The sequence below is a fragment of the Anabas testudineus genome, chromosome 24, assembly GCF_900324465.2.
Source record: "Anabas testudineus chromosome 24, fAnaTes1.2, whole genome shotgun sequence".
Classification (NCBI taxonomy): domain Eukaryota; kingdom Metazoa; phylum Chordata; class Actinopteri; order Anabantiformes; family Anabantidae; genus Anabas; species Anabas testudineus.
In genome coordinates, this window is record NC_046632.1 from 7,830,401 (window position 1) to 7,850,751 (window position 20,351).

The 20,351-nt window shown below is 39.7% G+C and overlaps 1 protein-coding gene across 3 annotated transcripts; it reads right to left on the reverse strand.

Annotated features, from left to right (window-relative positions):
- Positions 1–4,825: 4,825 nt before the first annotated feature.
- On the reverse strand, positions 4,826–18,718 carry ehd3 (EH-domain containing 3). Of its 3 annotated transcripts, none has more exons than XM_033325875.1 (9): positions 18,277–18,718; positions 17,639–17,924; positions 14,353–14,529; positions 13,320–13,417; positions 9,183–9,324; positions 8,989–9,088; positions 8,487–8,657; positions 7,414–7,578; positions 4,826–7,331 (listed from the first exon to the last, which is right to left on the reverse strand). In XM_033325875.1, the coding sequence occupies exons 2-9, from the start codon at positions 17,863–17,865 to the stop codon at positions 6,804–6,806; spliced, it is 1,608 nt and encodes a 535-aa protein (XP_033181766.1). In that variant the 5' UTR covers positions 17,866–17,924; positions 18,277–18,718; the 3' UTR covers positions 4,826–6,803. The 3 variants fall into 3 exon arrangements, with proteins under 3 accessions (XP_033181766.1, XP_033181767.1, XP_026196796.1); XM_033325876.1 differs by having other exon boundaries at positions 4,826–6,458; positions 6,767–7,331; positions 17,639–18,718; XM_026341011.1 differs by having other exon boundaries at positions 17,639–18,718.
- Positions 18,719–20,351: the final 1,633 nt, after the last annotated feature.

Below are 20,351 nucleotides of genomic sequence, written 5' to 3' on the forward strand. Positions count from 1 at the left end.
AGGCTATAAATGTCTCAGTAAAATAGAGTTAATCCAGTGGAGCAGGAATTGATGGCAAGGAGGGATTCAGAGGCAAAACTGGATCTAAGAGGTGCCGCTCTGTGAAGAGACTACAATGTACAGTGAGGACTGCAGTAAAATATACTGTATATAGACTGAACTGGTAAAATAACAGTGAGGAAATATGTTTGTTTTTTTTCCGTAGTTATTTACCATTACAGAAACTGCAGGGCTGTCTATATAATATACTCAAGTTATGCAAGATTATTCATTTTTAACATGGTCAAAGTTACATTTTTAGTCAGAATGGTTTATTGAGCTTTCGTACTAATGAGCTTGAGTAAGAATAATATTAATGTCCACGACTGAAGAAATGAGACCTGCTGTCTGCAGCTGAGTCAGTCTGGTGCCTGTGCTCCCTGAAAAACATCATGTACTCTGATAACCTATCAGAGAGTTCCTCATTTGGACATGGTCTTGCATAACAATGATGAAAAGTTGGTTCCTGCATGTGCATCACATTCACGCACGTGTAAAATGTACAGGAAAATCGCCAAACAGAAGAATGTGAGGTGAGTTCAGACCAGTTTGGTTGGTCTGCACCTCGTCTGTGCAATGAATCAATCAGCGGAAAAGACATAATCTCAATATCAAAATCTTGAATGAGCTTTTGCTTCCTAAAAATGAACTGTCAATGATGTCAAGAAGAAAAATGACAAAGAATGAAAGAAAATCTGACCGTGACATTTCGTGTAAAATTCATTCATGGCACGACATCCTGGAGATTAATTGTCAGGTATTTGAAGTGGGAATTTTAATGCACATAGGAAATACATTGTCTTATCTAACAATTGTGTGAACAAAATACAAATCAACTGTTTTCTTTCCCAGAGATATTATGTCTCCATACAGGCTGCTGCATAACTGTATAACAATAAAAACAAGTAAAACTGTCAGAATGTCTTCATTTAAAATGACAGTGGACGTCATCTGTCTGTAATATCCTCAATTTGCTTTTATTATTTTATTTACACCTTTTACATTTGTTCTCGGTCAAATCATAGTTTTTTTTCTGACATGTTTCCTGGTTTCCAAACAGTGATGCTTGGGTCAAAGGTCACACTTGTTTGGCAGGAGTCTCAAAAGAGTTTTTCGAAGAAACTTAAGATGGACGTGTTGTAACATTCAAAGAAAGGCGCTGAACAAAAGCATCTGTGCGTGTGTTTGTGTGTGCGTGCTTTCACAGGATGTCGACCTCGTCCATGGCCTTATTTAAACCAGGAAGAGGTTCAAGGAATGACCACGAGAACATGGGGTTACTTTTAACACACACACACACACACACACACACACACACACACACACACACACACACAGACACACTAATTGTTTCCTTCAGCCACAGGATACAAACATTGCAGAGACAGATGACCTGACAAAGACATGTCATTTATCGACTCTGTTTTTCATACTTTCCGTCGCCCACAACCAGCTGAACCAACCCACAATGTGTCAACTTTCAATTAATATCATTTATATTAATCGATTCATTTTCAAGGACATTTGAATGAACCCTGGTACGACCACTGTTGATGCTTTTAGAGTTAAATCAGATTTTTGATTTGTATTTTGTTTTGTTTGCTCATACAGTTCCTGTCACCATGGAGACACAGGGCAATTAACGGTAAGGTGCCAGCGCTTGGCCGACCTTGTGACCACGGCACCCTGAAGCACACGCGTCCTCATCAAAGTGGCGATGAGTTACGGCTCAGAGAGTGTCGCAAGTGGTTGTCGTTTTCAATTACTGCGGCTTGGGCCTGGGTCATTCACCAGCTGAGCGACATTCTTGGTTTGCTCAGCGTTGTGTGTGTTCCAGCAAACTACACTGTAGGATCATATCCTTCACTTCTATTTATTTTTGTTTGAGTAAATGAGAAATAAAATGCAAGTAATGCACTGATAATAAATACAAGCAGACATCGCCGGCAGGCGTAAAGAAGCAGCTGTCACACACCTGTTTGCAGGGCCTTTTCCAGCCGGGCTGCTGTGTTTTAGAAATGCACAGAATTTGAATTTGCAAAAATGAAGAAAAACTAGCGGAGCAAGCTCACATCTACCTGTTGCGCCTTGACACACTTTCACCTCTCAAATTTATGTTTATTTAAGTAGTTTACCTTAAACAATATGGCACATATTTATAACACTATGCTAGATGTCCATATTTACCTTATAAAGCTGTGCTAAAGTAACACTCCAAGGGATTTGTACATACCAAACTTTTCCAGAGTCACATGTTTATTATTTTGAGTAGTATTGGTTAACATGCCGTGTCTACACTTGATTATTTTGTGCAGAATTTATACAGCTGTTCGGTCCTGGCATCCAACACTGCTGCTGAAATCACAGCATCGGTTATAAATTTCCGCAAGTTTGATGTCATTCCACTTATCATGTAAGCAGCATCACACTGGGATAATGATGCTGACACGCCCAAACAAGGAACAGAAATGCATTGGCAGAGTCTAAATACATCTCTAAGGAGTTGAACTAACACTGATGTGGTCAAATCTGTCAAATAATTTCAACACCGAAACGTCACTCCAGTGGTCACGTACCTGAAACCAGTCTTCCCCGGTTCAGAGTCTCTCTTGTGGTCTGATACATTGCTATAAGTTAAGAATTCAACTAAAAATGTGTGTGTGTGTGTGTGTGTGAGAGAGAGAGAGAGAGAGAGAGCATAATTTACTCCCCCTGTTCTGAAACATCAGCTTTCTCACGTGTATGTGGGCGTGTATACGTTCAATCCTGATGTATAGCTTCCTCGTGCCTGCGTCTCCACCAAACAAACACACACATCCATCATGTGCGTTCGCTGTTGACAGACATCCCACATTTATTACCACTGACAGACCAGTTCGAGATATACTGTGTTCCTCCCTAAAAGAGATAAGATACCAACCAAAACCAGAGACAAACACGTTTCAGCTGGCTCTGAGTCAAAACTCTTTTTCCTCTCGCTCTCTCCCACTGTCCATCTGTGTCTCTTTCTGGTCCGTTTCCTGCCTCTCTCCATCACTCTCGTGTCCAGGAAAGACTAAAATACTCTACTTGAAATAGTTGTCCTGTTTTTTTTCCTATTACTTTTTAAATTTTGGCTATTTTATAATGTAGGGATGGTTCCTGAACAATGGAACATACATAACTACTCACACACCAGCAGGAACATATGGTAATATGACCTTCGCAAGACCACTGCACATCAAAGCATTTACTATATGTTTTAGGATGTCGGTTTGTGTCTGTACATGTGTATATGTGTGGGACGACTGAGGGTCAAACCAAGATAGACAGGAAGTGGTGCACGAGAACAGAACTTTCTGTGCTGCATCTTCTCTGCATGTGGCATGTATGTGTTTGCCCAAGGGGATGCTTTGACTTCCTGCCACACACACACACACACACACACACACACACACACGCACACACACACACAGTTGTGTTTTCCTCAATAAAGAAGACATTTCATTCCCATGTATTAATTTCCTGGTGACGCCCAGACTCTTACTTGCCATAATAACCTTCACCCTTAGGTCATCAAACTAAAACACCACTCTACAATGTATGTTAGTGTGAAAGTCTGATCTCATCTATGCAATATCAGCTGGTGTTGCATAAAGAAAAGAAAATGATGTGGATTACAGCATTTGCTAATCTGTGTTTATGGAACACCAGCAGTCTCATTGTGTACATCAGATTATCAGACACAGGGAGAACACTGTGGTCAACATTTTTTTTATGGGTGCCTCATTTTGATTGGTTTAATGGCTCATCTTATGATACTGATGAAACTCAAATTATAATATATAGACACATACTGGTGTAATACATCAGACACACCTTAATAAATAAAGACATTTATTGCTTTTGTACAATTTAAATGAAATCATTATTTAATTTAAAAACCACAAATCCATGTAAAATAAATGTGTAAATTAGATGTGTGTTCACTTTGTGGATGGTGGAGTTCAGTTAGATTCAGTAACCTAAGTAGCGTAAACTAAACCTAAACCAAACCTGGATTATGAAGTGTTATCCTGTACACAGCCATCGCAAGTCATGGGAGTCAGTCAAAATGTCCTCACAATATAGACGTGTACTCACTACGATGGATTTAAGCAAAAATGTGTACATACAAATGTGCGTACACATTCATGTGCACATTAATGCTCATACATATTGCAGTTCTCTGTAATGCAGAGCCTGTGTTGTTTAATATTTCATGCCACACATGTATACAGTATACATATCTCCATTTTTAGCTCATGGTGTCAGTGACTGCTGAGAAGAATGTGGGAATCTGTCCCTGATGTAAACACGGAACATTTTAAAGGATAATGTCTTCTGCAGATGATATAACCAACATCTGTAGCATAGATGGAGAAATATTCCTAAACTGTGTTTTTAAGGACCCTAATATCTATATAATCATATTAAATAATATAAAATTTCTATAGCATTGTGTGCTCCCTTCCCTAATCAATAATATTTTCATCATCATTTTCATTGATTCTCTTGTTTATTGATCTAGACAAGATATAATCATAAAGGAGTGGAAAACATGTAGATTAACATATATGCTTGCAGAATATTTCTTTTTCTAGCAGTTTATTCAGCCAGAACCTATTTTACCTCAAAACATGATTTTCCTCAGTGTGGACATTGGGAAGGAAGTGATCTGAACTTTAAATACAAATTTATGCTTCCATTCCTTCTAAAAAAATAGTCACTTAAATTGCCCCTCACACAAATAAATCAGGGCAGGAAGTTGAGTAAATGAATTTTTTATTACACTTCTGTACTGTTTAGTATGTTGACAGAAAAGCAGTTAAGTACAGACCAAGCAATGCGTCACCATCGTACAACAGACAAAAACACCACCACACCAGTGTTTTTTCCCTTAGTGCTTTTACCAGTAGACAGGATTTCACGTTGCAATCTGTCAGAGTATTAAAATGACTTGTGAGTTTCAAGAGCTTTGTTCTGCAGAGAATCCACATTGGACAAGTTTCTTTTCTGTCTCCTGTGAGTCATTTGTCAAATGACGAGCTAGTGTTGTATATTTTCTCCAATCTGTGCTCATGTAATGGAAGCAGTCTTGTTATGTACATTTGATTCACAGTAACAGCACACAGACACACAGGGAGGAGGATAAAATGAACATTAACTGGAAATATTTCAGTAGCTCAACACGGTCTCTCTCCCAACATATTAGTGAACATTTCTGATATCTGATGTTACTTTATGTTTCATTTTAAGACTCAGTTAAACGTATTGCGAACCATACAGATGGTCTTAACATTAAACATGTATATATTACTGCCATAATGCTACAGTAATACAAAGGGGAATTACACTCAATTGCATGTGCACAATTAAATACATGAAATAGAAAGCTGAAACTTCATTCAAAAACACTAAGAAACAAATTGTCAATTTCATTTTCATCATAAAATGAGCTGTGTTCACTCTTGGACTTCCTGGTTAGATGGATTAGTCGTTGGAATACTTAAGCTTGACAGCTTGAATAATGTTAGAGACTTGTTAACATAGTACATGTACAGTACAAATAATAACACTGATAAATGTGGTCAAATGCATACATACATACAATAGTCAGGATGTGCCAAACAAAACTGTGAACGTCAAAGTCCTGTACAATATATTTATAATGAGAATGTCAGCACACGTGTGGCCAAACAATACCCATAGTATAGTTTCACATTATGTTAATCACATGTTAATAAGATTCATTTCTGAGAATTCATTTAGATAAAATCCCCAAAGACAGGGTTAATAATAGATTTCAACTATTTTTATGGTAATTGGAGGCGTCATTGTCTAGTTACAGTATGAAAACCATTTTTATTTGTGTATGTGCTTCTGCTAATTAATGTGCATTTGTGTGTACTCTTAAGCTGCTTGACGGGACATTTTTGGGGTTGTTTAATATGTTGCCATGAAAAAAAAAAAAGGTAATGCAGTCACAGTCAGACATGAGCTTACTGTATTGATTACAGATAATTAATATAATCAGACTTTCTACTATAAATTGTAGATGAACTCTTGATCGGATCAACTGGTTTTTTATATATTTATATTTTTCATTTCTGCTTTACTCCTTTTGTCTTCATAATGTTGCATCTCTCCCGTGTTGTTCCAGTAGTTTAGATCAACCTACATTTCGCTGTATTCCAGTGTTTCTTGTTTTAGGCTTTCAATCTGTTATACTTCACTTTCTACTTTATCTCACCTTTAAATACAAAGAGTGGCCACTAAGCTAGTCGTCCAATTAAACTTGTCTTTAACTGGAGAACTCTTCCAGAAGCAGGTTTTTGACACTAGTAAAAGTCTTCTCAGCGTGCAGAAATCCGTGCAGCAGCATTGAAATCCGAGCGTTACTATGTAGAAGATGACGACAAGTTAAATTCTACAGAAGTCTATTTTCTGTAAGTCTAAAGTTTGAAGCCAGTGTGCCAACAGTTAATTCACTTTTTTTAAATGTTAATTATATTTTGTTCTAATAATATCTGAGGAAAGGAAAACAGTAGATGACAGGATAACAGCATAAAAGTGGGATTTGTAGCTGGGGTTTGTTGCTATAATGCTATAAATAATAATAGCATTATAATTAATCATAGTTTGTAACATAACATAATTCCTATTTTAATTGGTATGTTTTTCTCTGTGGGTGGGAGGGTCTACTTACAGGCTTTGGGGGCAGGGGGCTCAGAGTAATTTTATATTTACTCAGAAATTTTCCTCTTAGATGGAGGCACCAGGTGTGCAGGCAGCTCTGAAGGCAGTTCATGTCCTTCTAGTTTCACCTTTATCAGGTGATTGGCCAATGCAAACTCCTCATCATCCAGCATCCCATCCTTATCGATATCTGCCAGCTTCCAGATCTTTCCCAGCACCGTATTGGGCAGTTTTGATTTCACCATCTCCTTCTTGGCGTTGGCTCCCGTCACCTTCCCATTGACAGGCGATAACGTGTAAAAAATCTCGTCATAAGCTGGTTTGTCGCGTGCAACGACCCACTCAGCTTCATCGATGCCTTCGCCCGCTCCTTCGCCATACCCGTGGCCAAATGGGCCGTCCAAGGTGCCATCGAATGCACCACCTTTCACAACTGGGTTGGGGCGCTGAGTTTCTTCTTGGCGGACCAGGACCATTAAACTAGCAATATCATTAGCTAGCATATCATCAACTGCCTCCAGGAGTTTGGGTTTCAGAGGCTGGAATTTGGTGAGATCCTGAGCTTGGAGTTGATCCTGGAAGAGATAACACAGAAAAGATCTATCCAAACTTCTATCTTTAAATCTAAATCCCTTCACCCTATTCCATTTACTGCACCTGCATCTTCTTCAAATTAGGAAAATCTCCAGGTGATATCTGATGTTCTCGTTCAATGCGTTTGTAGATGTCTCCCAGACTGCCGATCAGTTCTTTCTTCTTGTTCTCCTTCCCGAACACAGAGGGCATCTCTTTCTTCAGTGAGCTGATGATGTAAGCATGGACCTGCAAAACACCAGAGCAGTCACAAGCAAGGTCACTTGGGAAGCAACTTTAAGTCAGTCTTATAAAAAAGAAGTTTTATCTCATTGTTGTCCCAATCCCATCCTTTATTTGTATGTGGCTTTTCTATGTTAAGGACTTTTGATAAATGGCTCAATTGCGAATTCATAAGCAGCAACTGTTGCAACCGTGGACTCTGGAGACTCTTTACACTCCTTTCATCAGATTAGTCACACACTAAGTCTCCCCGATTACCTTAAGGCTGACATTTGCATTTAATATTCAACACAATGAAAACATTGCCAAAGGAATAGGACAGCCCATATTTGTTATGTTGCTGTGGTGACACATGTGCGTGTTTCCCTGAATCCTCCTCATGTCCTTGAGGCTCATCACAAAAAATACACATACACACACCCTATCAGCTATCAAACAGGAATACTGCACTTGATTCTAAGTTTGATATATCTGCACGTGAGTATTAGTACATCCTCTATGTTTCCTTGTGCTATAACAGAATGGGCTGTTGCCTCTTGCACCTGACTTCCTGTCCTGAGAGGAAACAGGAAATGATTAACTTGATGGAGGATGGACACATCTGTCTGCTTCTATTGGTTCTATGACGGAGACAAGCCTCTCCTGTCAAGGTTAACAGCTGGAATTTGGAGCTGGACAGGCTGGAGAGTGTGAGTGAGAGATGGGGCAGAATAAATAGCAAACACACACACAGCTGTGCTGAAAATCTAACACTGACACTGTCAAATAACAGAAAAAACATACTGTCAGCTTCTGTGTCTGCTGGTTACACATATGTATCCGTTCCAATGTATCCTATCAGTGCAACTGTGCCTCGCCAAATTCTCCATCCATGGAGTGGGTCTGTTTGTTTTTCCTACCTACATGTACTTTACCTTGGCAAGTCTTGCCCTCTTGATCAGATCATTGAGCTTTCTAAGTGCTGCATTCCTTGGCAAAGACTGAATGTCCTTAAATAAGTCCTGCTCCTCTGCCTCAAACAGCTTCCTGTTGTCAGGAATCAGCAGAGGGTGGGACCAAAATGAACCGATGTAGACACGGATCACCTGTCAGCGAGGGAGACAGAGAGGAGATTAACAGGAGATGGGACAAAAACAACATAACAGAGGACATAAAGAGCACAACAGCTCCAATCGTGTTAGGGAACAGGGAAAAATAAAAAAAAACTATAATAAATAGTTAATATTCTCACAAATGAGCTGTATTAGACAGTTTAATCATTTCTAAGATGGTTCCTCATGACTGACTCTGATCACCTGGTTCCAGTCTATTTCATCCTGGTGTATTTCTTATAAACGTGGCCATGTGACTCTGTGGGTCATGCTGACTTTGCACTCACCACATCTGAATTTTCCACGTCTTACAGTTCCTGCTTACCTCAGGGGTGTTGACTATTTTCCCCAGTGACCACATCAGGGCACCATAGACTCTCATCAGCTGCTGGGTCTCTATCTGGTCAGCTTTGTTCAGCACAACCCTGAACAGACCAACAGGATAAAATGGTGATGTTGACAAACTCTCTTAAGGTTGACGTACATGCACGTCCTGCATGCCAAGCAGTCCTATACTACCTGATCTTGTCTTCATGGTTCTTCAGGGCCTTTATCACCTCTGAGAACTCGTCAGAGATGTCCAGTTTGTGGGCGTCGAACAGCAATATGATCCTGTCCACTCGCTCTGCGAACCACTCCAAGACAGCCGCAAAGTCATAGCCTGAGACGACGTGGAAGAGCAGGAGAGGAAAGAAGAGGATCCAAGATGAGGATTCCAAGTGATTGGGAATAAAAGGTGAAATGAAGAGGGACGGGAGAGTTTGAGCAAAAATGGAAAATGAGAATAACAGATTAATTTATATCTTTCTACGGCATTGTTTCTTTACCACTTTTGATGAAACATGAAAGATGTAAATCACAAGTGCTTCTGCTGATTTTCAACATTATATATAACCAAAGAAATGAAAAATGAAGCTTGGCTGTGATGTTGCAATATTCCCAGAAGAAAACCATTACAATGGCTTCAGGTCGTTGAGGGGGCAGTAAGAACGACACTCATAATACATCATGCTGAGAGAAAAGAATGTGTGTTTACTGATGGGACGGTGCTGCCAAGGTTCAAACTAAGATGCCTGTAAACAATGTGGGAGGAAAACCTTACCTAATTCTATAAATGCATTATATTACAATTTGTTTCCCACTGTAAATGAACAACTTGTTTTTTTTAGAGCCCAATGCAATCATGGCTTTTTCAATGAATGAAAGAAGGAGTTGATGCCCTCATAAGTAATGCTTCAATAAATGATTCAGCGAAGGAGTCCGTCAGCAGGAGTACATCATTGACTCCTTTGACTTTTTTTCCCACTCAAGGACAAAACTGAATCTTACCTAGAGAAATTCCAACGCATATGAGAAGAGAACAAAGGACAAAGGACAGCCTGAAGGATTAGTGAGCTAAAATTTCCAACCAACACTGAAGGACAGATAAGAACTCCAGAGTCAATGGTAAACACGTGAGAATACGGGATAGCAGGATGCATTTAATGTTCGCTGTTAATGAGTCATAGCTTTTTGTTAATAAAGAGAATGTCGAATGGATTTATGAACTATGTTTGTGGGAAAAAAACATCTCTGTAAATTACAAACTAAGTCTACAGGCTGTGCATATGTTAGCACTCTATAGTAATATACCTCAGTTTGATCCAGACTGACCCACCTTTCCAGCCCAACTATACAAACATAGCTGATAAAAATCCTCCTTTTTACATACTTAATGAACTGCTGCTATTGCTACTGCAGCTGCTGCTCCACCCAGCAGAGGAAGAGTTAATGCTCAGCTCTTGTAGAAACAATTCAATCTACGTATTGAACAAAAGAGGTTAAAAACAGTGCAGTGCTGAGTCAAACACTCCTCACTGGGATATAAGCAAAGGTTTAGCAATGGTAGCAGTAAGTATGTAAAACGTGGAAACTGGTTTTATCTGTGTATCTCAGTTTCATCTGAGCACAGCTGAGGGGAAAAAAGAGAACACACTGCAGCTCGAGTAAAGCTGGGTTAAGAAAGAGACAGATACCTTGATGTTCTGAATTTTATTCTTCACTCAGTGCACTTTTCACATGGTAACAGGAATAACAACAGTACATACTGTATCTAAAGTGCATGCACCTCTTTCAGGTTGTATTGTTCACTGCACTGCAGCATGCGTTACTAAATGACAGCCTTATGGCTACAAATGAAATGTTTGTCATAATAGTGGTCCATTATCATTAAAGTACAAGGATTTTTATACTTAATTTAAATAGCACATTATATTACTGGATACTTTACTGTGTATTGTAACAGAAAACTAATAGTTTGGGGTGCTGTTGGGTACAGGCCTGTCAGGTCCTTCAGTATACATACACTTTTTATTCAGAGTTTTTAATATATATGAGCCAAACTGTTGTCCGGAGAAAACTTCTCTGACCTTCACTAAGGATCTTCAAGATCACTAGAAGCCTTCTTGGGACAATGAATTCTATATATCATGGGAATGTGGTGAATGTTAAGAGAGCCTGAATGGACAATTGGGCAGATTGTTGCTGCCATCATTTGTCTCCGTCACTGATGCTGTAACAAAGCCTCTACTTTTTCAAAGAGCAGTACAAAAACCCCGAGCATCAGGAGCTACCTGAAGTCATCCTGTTGTTTGTCCATCACTCTCCCCAGTAGCAGCATGAGATAAACCTACCTTAAATAACCTAATTGATAACAACTGAAGTGAACATAAAAATAGTTTATTGTCCAAAACCATGAGACAAGTCTGGTGAAGAACATGTCTTTAAATTCTTGGAAATCAAGATATCACTTTAATCAGCCTTTTTGCAGCTGGCAGATGGCCTGATTTATCATCAACAATACCTCCATAAGGACATCTACGTAGGCAACTATAGCCTGACAGCTCGTCATCTGAACAGACACACAAACAAACAGAAAAATGCAGATATTGATAAAACAATGCAACCGGGTGACAGAAAGGTAACGAGGGCAAGGAGTAACCAAAGTGATGAAAATGGATGAAAGGAAAATGAAAAGGAACACACACGCACGCACAAATACTTCACCATATCCCCAGAGAAAACACAGCTGTGCTGACTCAGTAGAGATTCACTTTAGCCTCTATTTTTTTTTTCTTTTTTTACATATCTAATGGACAATCGCAGGGTCACATCTCCCTGTGTTGTTTATTTGATCTTACAACATGTTCAAGGGACACTTTGACAAAATAAATAGAAAGTAGAACAGAGTTGAGTTGGATCGGTTCCAATTAAACTAACTACTGAATATAAAGTAAGCCAGAAATTCTATTAGCGCTGACAAAGAATTCGGCCTCTGTTGTTCTTGAGCAAAAAGCTGCCGACAACAGCGCTGTCATGCCAAAAATGTTTGCATGAAAGTCCCAGCACACCCAATCCAACAGTGAAGAAACACGCTGAACCCAATGACCATGACTTGTTCTTTGTTCTTTATGCTGTACATACCATGAGGTGACAATCAGTATTTCATTAAGTTCACTGACTGCAAACCTTTGAAGACCAAAACTAATTGAGTTGACTATTTTTTACTGTTATTTTATATTGATGTTAGCAATAATAAGCTGATTAGTAATGTGAATATATCATGAATGCAACTAAAATAATACATTATGTAGTCTACATGCGATGGTTTGACAGTCACTGTTAGAAATGTGAACACATCCTTGTGAAAAAGATACAATACAGGACTTATTTGGAATGAAAAAGAGGCACAGCAACGGGAGGGAAGGATCCGACTGAAGTCAGAGTGAGACAGAGAGTAAAGAGTAAATTATGACCAGCTCTGTTTATCTAAGCTCTGTTCTTAATGTTAGCAGTTGGTATGGCAATGCCAGAGGTTAGCCCTGGGAATGCCAACCGTGCCAGACACGAATCAACATGAAAGAAAGCTGAAGAGAATTCGTGTAGCTCTGTAAATCTGTAATGTTCACCCTGATCCTGTCTCCAACAGAAACATACTGACAATCTAATGCTAATCAATACTAATATAAATGATTAGTAGGGGTTCAACTCAGTTCAAAACATATATACAAATTATTATTGATAATAGCAAACATCTACAACACAACAAAAGAGTTGTTTGAATGGTTTTCTGGTTCCCTGGTTGCACCTCTGTGGTCGGTGTTCAGCAGTGACTGAAGAGTTTGTCCCACAAATACTGAATTTTCATTACAAGCCAAATGTAAAACATATGTTGCTGACTCAACCAAGCCCTCCTGAATCTGTAGCTCTTTTTATTGACATTTCACAAAGAGTCCAGCACATGAGCTAACATCCCTGTTTTAAATTCAGTACAGTAAAGTCTGAACTGCGTGCATGCGCGTGTGCCTGAGTGTGTGCGTGAGAGCGATCGCATTTAAGGCTCATCTTTTTGTTGCTGCTTCCTGCCCTTTGAAATGAATGAAGCATAATCCTCCTGATAGTTAAACGCTAAAGTAAACAGACACACACGCACGCGCACACAACCCCAAAGGAAATGCTGACACTGTAGTTTAGAGTTCAGTGCGACCAGGGGGCTGCAGTTGAAAGGGGGGGGGGGGGGGGTTCAGCGAGCAAACACCAACACGGCACCAACTCACTCGCACACCATCACAAACAGTGGAAGATAAAGGCGTGAGAGTCTCGAGTGCGGTGTCTTACCTCGACTGATTCTCTGCTTCTCTCCGGACAATATTCCTGGAGTGTCAATCACACTGATGCTTTCCAGCACTGGATTAGGCAGCTGGGCGCACACAAACCTACACATGAGGGGGAGAAGACGTAAAAGTACCAGGACAGAAGTAGAAAATGATTTAACAACAAACATCATTCCTCAACAGACCCCTGCCTCCCTTCTCTTCTCTTTCTCCACCATCTCAGCTGCTGTCTCAGTTTTTCTCCTGCTGAATAAATACAAACAGATTAGCAGCCGTCCTCACTGCGAACCCCACTAATCCCCACTGACAGTCAGCGTTTCTCCTGTCTCCTTTCAGCAGTGCTGGGCCCTCACATTGAGGACACTACGGCAAGAGCAAGAGTAAAGAGTTTTTGGCAGTTTTACCCTTTTCCAGTAGGATGACTCTGCAAAGATGACTGGCTCTCTCTCACTCAGACACACATACACACACACATACACACACACAGAGCCATTAGCAGAGAAAGCCTGACCAGTGAGCAGAGGGAAATTCAATCACACAGGAATGTAGCACTGTGGTGTGGATTCTCACTGTCCTTCTCCTCTATACGCTTTCTCTGCGTTTCCTTCTACGTTTTACATACTTCACCTTGGTACAACATTTTGTATTTTCAGCGCGCACACACACACACACACACACGTCTAAAGATATCTGAAAGCATTGGCCCTGAGAAACCACAGGCCTGCCCCCACGAGAGAGACATGAAATCCACCAGGAGTGAAGTGCTGAGAAAAACAGAGACGTTATAAATCTTATTTGCCTCCATCATTATAGGAAATGAAAGATCGCTCCTTAATTAAATTGGGGACCAGACCAAGATATGGCTAAAATAGTGAGCCAACTCACTTTCTATCTCCCCTCCTTAATAAAATAGCACAGTTCTTCTTCTTATTGTTGTTATATTCTGTATTTTTGCAATATATTCTAGGATCAAGTGTCGATCACTTCACTTCAACTAGCTCTTTCACAAGGCGTGTATGTGCAAGCTTGTTGTCTACCTGTTGAGAAACGCATTTCCAAATGCGTTCAGCTTTCTGAAAGGCTTCTTGGGATCAACGACCAAAGCATTGCCGGGGATGACTCCTTCTGTGTTGCCGTGCATCACCGCAATGAAGGAGTCAGTGGTGGGCTCGGGGCCAATTCTCATTCCTGGAAAATCCTGCTCCAACAGGTAGCTGGAGGTGAGATGGTGAGATGTAGCATTAAAATAAACAAGAGATCAGATGTTTCTGATAATCTGTACAGCATGTAAGAATAAATCAACCATATGTCACAGCCTTTGGTACATTGGAAGAACCCTTCTACCTGAGACAATGAACAATAGTGTAGAAAGAAATGTGCAGCATACAAAGAGCTTACAGGAGATTAAAGTATCTGTTTTAAAGTATTTATATAAGTACATTTTGTGATTGTACATGTATTTAACAGTCATGACATAATCTAAATAAACACATAAGACCTCCAACCATTGTAAAATAAGTCAGCCTTTATATCATTCATATCAGTAGATGGATTCATCTGCAGCCTCATGTTTGAAACTGAGGCACTGCATGACTTTTAGTAACAATTTTGCTGAGTGGAAATTGGCCTGGATGGTATCATGCCATCAAAAAAAAAATCACAAGAAAACAGCTCTGCCCTAAATTAGAAGCTGCTGGAACAAAGGTTGGAGGAGTTTTACATCGGTGTAGTATGGATGGCTGCCACTCACCAGCTCCAAAAATGGTTTCAAACAGTACAATTGATTTGTACGTATGCTACTACATACACCAAGAGAAAGGCTCTGTCAGAAGGGCTTCTGTCATTTTGACCTCACTTGTAAGTCGCATTGGATAAAAGCGTCTGCCATATAACTAAATGTAAATGTTAATGTAAACAGTTCAGTCAATATCCTGCCATGTTATATTAAATCTTAGACACAGTGGCATTGGCACTCCCAAAGATAAAGTATTTGGTTCAGCTTTTCCTAGTCTGAGAGGATAAACAGTCAAATAAACTGCATTGCCACAGGCCCGTTTGCTCACTGATGATCAAAAACAGCTGACTGAGGTGAAAAAGGTTAAGCGACAGGCAACCAAATACGTTTCAAGACACCTACAGTAACTTTTCTAGAAGAAGTTTTACAGTAAGTGTTATGTTCAGCTTACAATTACTGTAAATATTTGACCTTAGCTATAAATGCTGACATAATGATCCATATGTATTAAGTATGAAAGGTTGAAATGTTGATTCAGTGACATCACGTGTTACAAATGTGTGTGTATGTGTGTTTCTGTTGCTTTTCATCACTTCAACTATGTGAGCACGGGCCATAAAAAAAAAAAAGAGATTTACAGCTAAAAGGGCCATAGCTGTCATCCTGAGCGTGGGACGTGTATTCATTTTAACTTCTACCAGATGTACTGTAAGGATGATTTCGCTTATACATCCTCTCCATAAACACGCACACCTTGTCAAGGGAGCTAGCAGTGCCTGGTAGAGCCATCTCGCTGCATCTACCATACTGTACATGAGATACCAGAGACGTATAGTATGTGTGAAATTCCTATACATGTGCTGGGTTAGGGTTAGGGTCACATTCTGCTCACTTTATTCATTCTTTATGTAACCGTGCTCAGGCACGGTTACATAGTTATGAGGTTCAACATGCGGAAGGGCCTTAAAAATCTGCTTATGGGTAAAGAGAATATAGGAGCACAAGGGTGGTGTAAACACTTATGATATACTGCATACTGAAGAAAATATATTCTCTTAATGATTTACTCTTTGAAAGAAGTAAAAGTGGAAAATCAATTTATGACAAAGGCTCAGGTTACTGACTATTTACAACTAAATTTCCCTTTATCAGTATATCTTATCTCTCCATCCACTGTTTCCTTTATTTAACTGTCAGACAGAAATCCATTTCCACTGTAAGACTTGTCAATCTAATCAAATTTTATTTAATTAATTACATTTTTATTTTAGACGTTCACTGCTCTCTCAGTCACACTGAGCTCCTGCGATATGAAATCAAAGCAATGCTGTGAATGCAGCAGATCTGACAGAAGCTTGTCCATTTTGCATATTACTGTTATAATGTTGGGGGTGCAGGGCCAGGCTGCTGACTGGTAACTGTCATCAAGAAAAGAGTAAAAAAAAAAAAAGAAAAAGAAGAGGAAGAAGAGCAAAAGCAAAAGTGTCTGCACCAACCTGTCTTATAGCAGGAAGTAACTAACAGCATCCTCTCTCTGGCTTTCTTCTGCCTTATCCCTCTAATTACCTCTGCAAGTGTGCAATGTCTGTCTGAGTTTGCACAGCGTTCACAGCAGCCCTGCAGTTCAAAGGTCCAACACCCAGCTGTTAATATCCCCTACTGTCTCTCTCTCACACACACAAACATAAACTAAGCATTGACAGGACCAGGACATTAAAGAAGTTACCGTAAGAAATGAATAATCGATGAAGGCCGTAAAGTCAGAAGAAACACAGGAGGAACCGTTTCTCGTGCGTTTAAATTTTAACTTGCTCATACCTGCCTGGAAAATGGTTGCGTAATAGTGAAGAAAGCCAGGTAGAAAATGTTTTATTAGTTGATCGTGCAGAGCCATCATGTTAGAGGCATTTTTGTAAGGAGTTTGATTAAGGTAATCCAAGAAAAGAAAAGTAAAAATTAAAGTTTGCACACTTGTTTTCTTTACTAACCTCTGCACCTCAGGGCCTCAGTACTTCGTTGCTCAGAAAGCAAACAATGCTTTTTGCTTAACTTGATTCACTTAATTAAATGTGTGTGAATCTTACACAGCTAGTTCAGATGCCTCAGTGTCAACACATATAGTTCATCAGCATTTGCTTCACGTGGGGAAAAGTGTTTACTGTTGGCAGTCGTATAAACTTTTTATGAATCGGTTAAAGCTCGCAGATGTGAGGCTCCGGGCTCCAGTGTTTTTTTTTTTTCAGGGTTAACAATGATCTCGGTTTCCTTTTCCTTTTCATCTGCGGCTTTTTACTGGTTTTCTATGCCAATTCATTTTTGTTCAAATCCATTTTATTGCACGACCACTGCACTCTTTTTCAATCTTGCTGTCAAACCACTTCACTGCTAAGCCGAGAGACGGAAAAGTCAGTTTGGGTGTGTCAGCCTCTGCCCTTTCTATCTTTCTGGTGGCATCTGCCCCATGTGTTTGTGTTCCCCTCATGCTCCATATGAAGCTTGTCGTGTGCGTGTATACATATATATATGTATATATATATATATATATATATATATACATATCAGTGTCCTGAATGTGTTTGTGTTCTCACCGGATGAAGCTCGTCTTGCCGGTGGAGTACTGTCCCACCAGGAGGACCATGGGCTTGTTGTCAAAGTCAGCATCCTCCAGAGCCGGGGAGTGGAACTCGTGGAACTTGTAGCTTTCCTCCAGGGGCAGGAGTTTAGTTTTGTACAGCTTCTTCAGTCCTTCACTGACGGTCTGAAAGACTTCGGGCTCCTTCTTCCTCCTGTCGTCGGTTCCAAGCCAGCTGAACATGGCTGCTTAGTGTAGTGTTGTAGGACTGTTGATCAGCTGGATACTAGTGTCAACTCTTTCTGTTGTTGATTGGCAGGCTGTTAGTCTCTCACAATAGATTAACACATTTGTTAATCTACTGACAAACTATTGAATAAGGGATGAGGTCCTTATTTTAAAGTGAGATTTTCCACATATAATTGTTTCTAAAAGCCACCAAAGTCAGTAAAAGCTAGAATTTAATCTAATTAAGAAACAAATATCTACCTTTAAATCTAAACCATACAATTATTGACAGTGGAAAGATATGGATAGTTGGTTTTTTTCCCAGGGTTTATATTGCTGAAGATTTTGCAGAAAAATAATAAAATATTCTCACATCTGCATGAGAAACATTGAATTATATCAGTTTAGATGAAAATAACACCTGACCTAATGCACCCTCATCATCCAGTCCATCGGTCCTCCCGAGTCCAGGCCACTCACACTCCTGGGCCGAGGAAACCCTGCATTCAATGGGTGTATTGTTGTTGTTTACCGGCCGACTCCAGTAAATAAACACTGCCCACTAACGCCTAGATTATTCTACCCATGCACAACATCACGTTACCGCTATTTAATTTCGTCCCGGAGCCAGCAGAGAGGAATATCCCACAAATGATGCACCGAGCCGCGGTGGGAGCACAAACCCCCCCTACAGTTATTGTTCAGCCTCTCCGGCTCCGCTGCTCAGCTCCAGATGAGGTTTCTGCTGTTTCCCAGTCACAAATAAGATGCGACGGCTCCGTACGGCGGATTTTCTGTCACGGCGAAGCGCTGGATGCGGCACCAGCTCATCTCCTGCGGCTTCAATTTAAATGCCAGAGCCGAAGGAAACCCGATCCCGGCGGAAGTGCCCAGCTGTAGGCAGCCCGACCCACCGAGGTCCCGCCCCGGTGATGCGGGAGCTGAAGCCGGCCCGGACGACGCCATGATGGATGTGGAGGGATGGAGGAGCTGCCGGTGGACCACTGAGCGCCCCCTGCAGGTTTGAACAGGTTCAACATCAGAGTGATAAGTGATAAAACTCCATGTACTTCAGTAGAGCATTGAGGTTGTACTTTATTTACAGTACTTATTCCATTTTGTGCAACTCTATACTCAGCCTTGTATACTTTTACTAGCTACTAAACTGTTTCTTTGAAGATGATAGTATTCAGATGTGGTAGAAGTAGTGGTTTACTTGTATAATACACCTCCAATAAAAAACAGTAGGATCATTTAAAGCCTACTGTTGAGCTTGATGCTATTTATATGTGGGCTTAATTCTAACTAGTTTGTTGTCAGCTGGTTAAGCCATAATAATACATCATCATTTATAGATTAATTGCATTTTGTAATACAAAAACATCTCCATCTAAGCTGTCAAATAATGTAATGAATAAAAAGTGGGCACTGTTCCACCCTAAACTGTAAAGGAGTAAAAGGAAAAGTGGCATAAAATGGAAGTACTCCAATACAAGTAACCTACCTCACAGTACCTGAGTAAATGTTCTCACCTAGCACCTCTGATGATTTAACAAAACATGACTTCAAACCATAGACAAAGGGACAACATCAAACCTTTACCTCAAACTGCTACAGTAATAAAATGCTAATTAAACCGGGGCCTTTTCTGCAAAATTGTATTTTTAATTACAATATTAAGTATAACAATACTTGTGGATCCATCCTGGAAACACAATCTGTTTGCCACAAAGGAAGTACAGTATGCAGATACTTCACCTTTTACATGTTTTTGCATTGTACATTTAATTTTTAACTGATAAAGTTCCTTTTTCCCATTATTGTACACTCAGTAAGTAATAACAACAAAGTCACCATCAGTGTCACCATGATGTTTTTTTTTTTAATGTTAGGCAAATACATAAAAAAATTAAAAACCCAAATGTATCATTTATAGTATAAAAGTACTTAGACCCTTTGCTGTGACACTCTTAATTGACTAGTAGATGTGGATTATCACTTGCTCTAAGAGCTTCAGACGTCATTTACAAAGATGGGAGAAATTGACACTGATTTACCATTAAATACTGCTACTGTAATTGTAATAATTAGTAGTTACTGATGTGTACTGTCATGGGAATCAAAGGTTTAGACTATAATTTCATATTGCAGGGACCCTTGTTATATTGGAAGCAATGCGGCTCTAAAGATCCATTATATGTGGCTATATATATATATATGGCCCTTACAGGGTCTCATTAAAGTTTAAAAAGAAACGTTTTGCTAATAAAATCAGATTACAAAATGTGATGTTACTGTGAAATTAACTTTCCTTGCTCTTTCGTTTACTGTGAATTTAATTAGACCAGCAGATGTCTCTATTTACTCTTTCACCTGGTAGATAAGCAGGAATAAAACAGTGTAGTAAAACTGGAATAATATCAAAACAGTTCCTTGAATGTGGGTGTTACCTGGAACTGTACAGTAGGTTGTTTCTGATATTATGATAAAACCTGATAAAG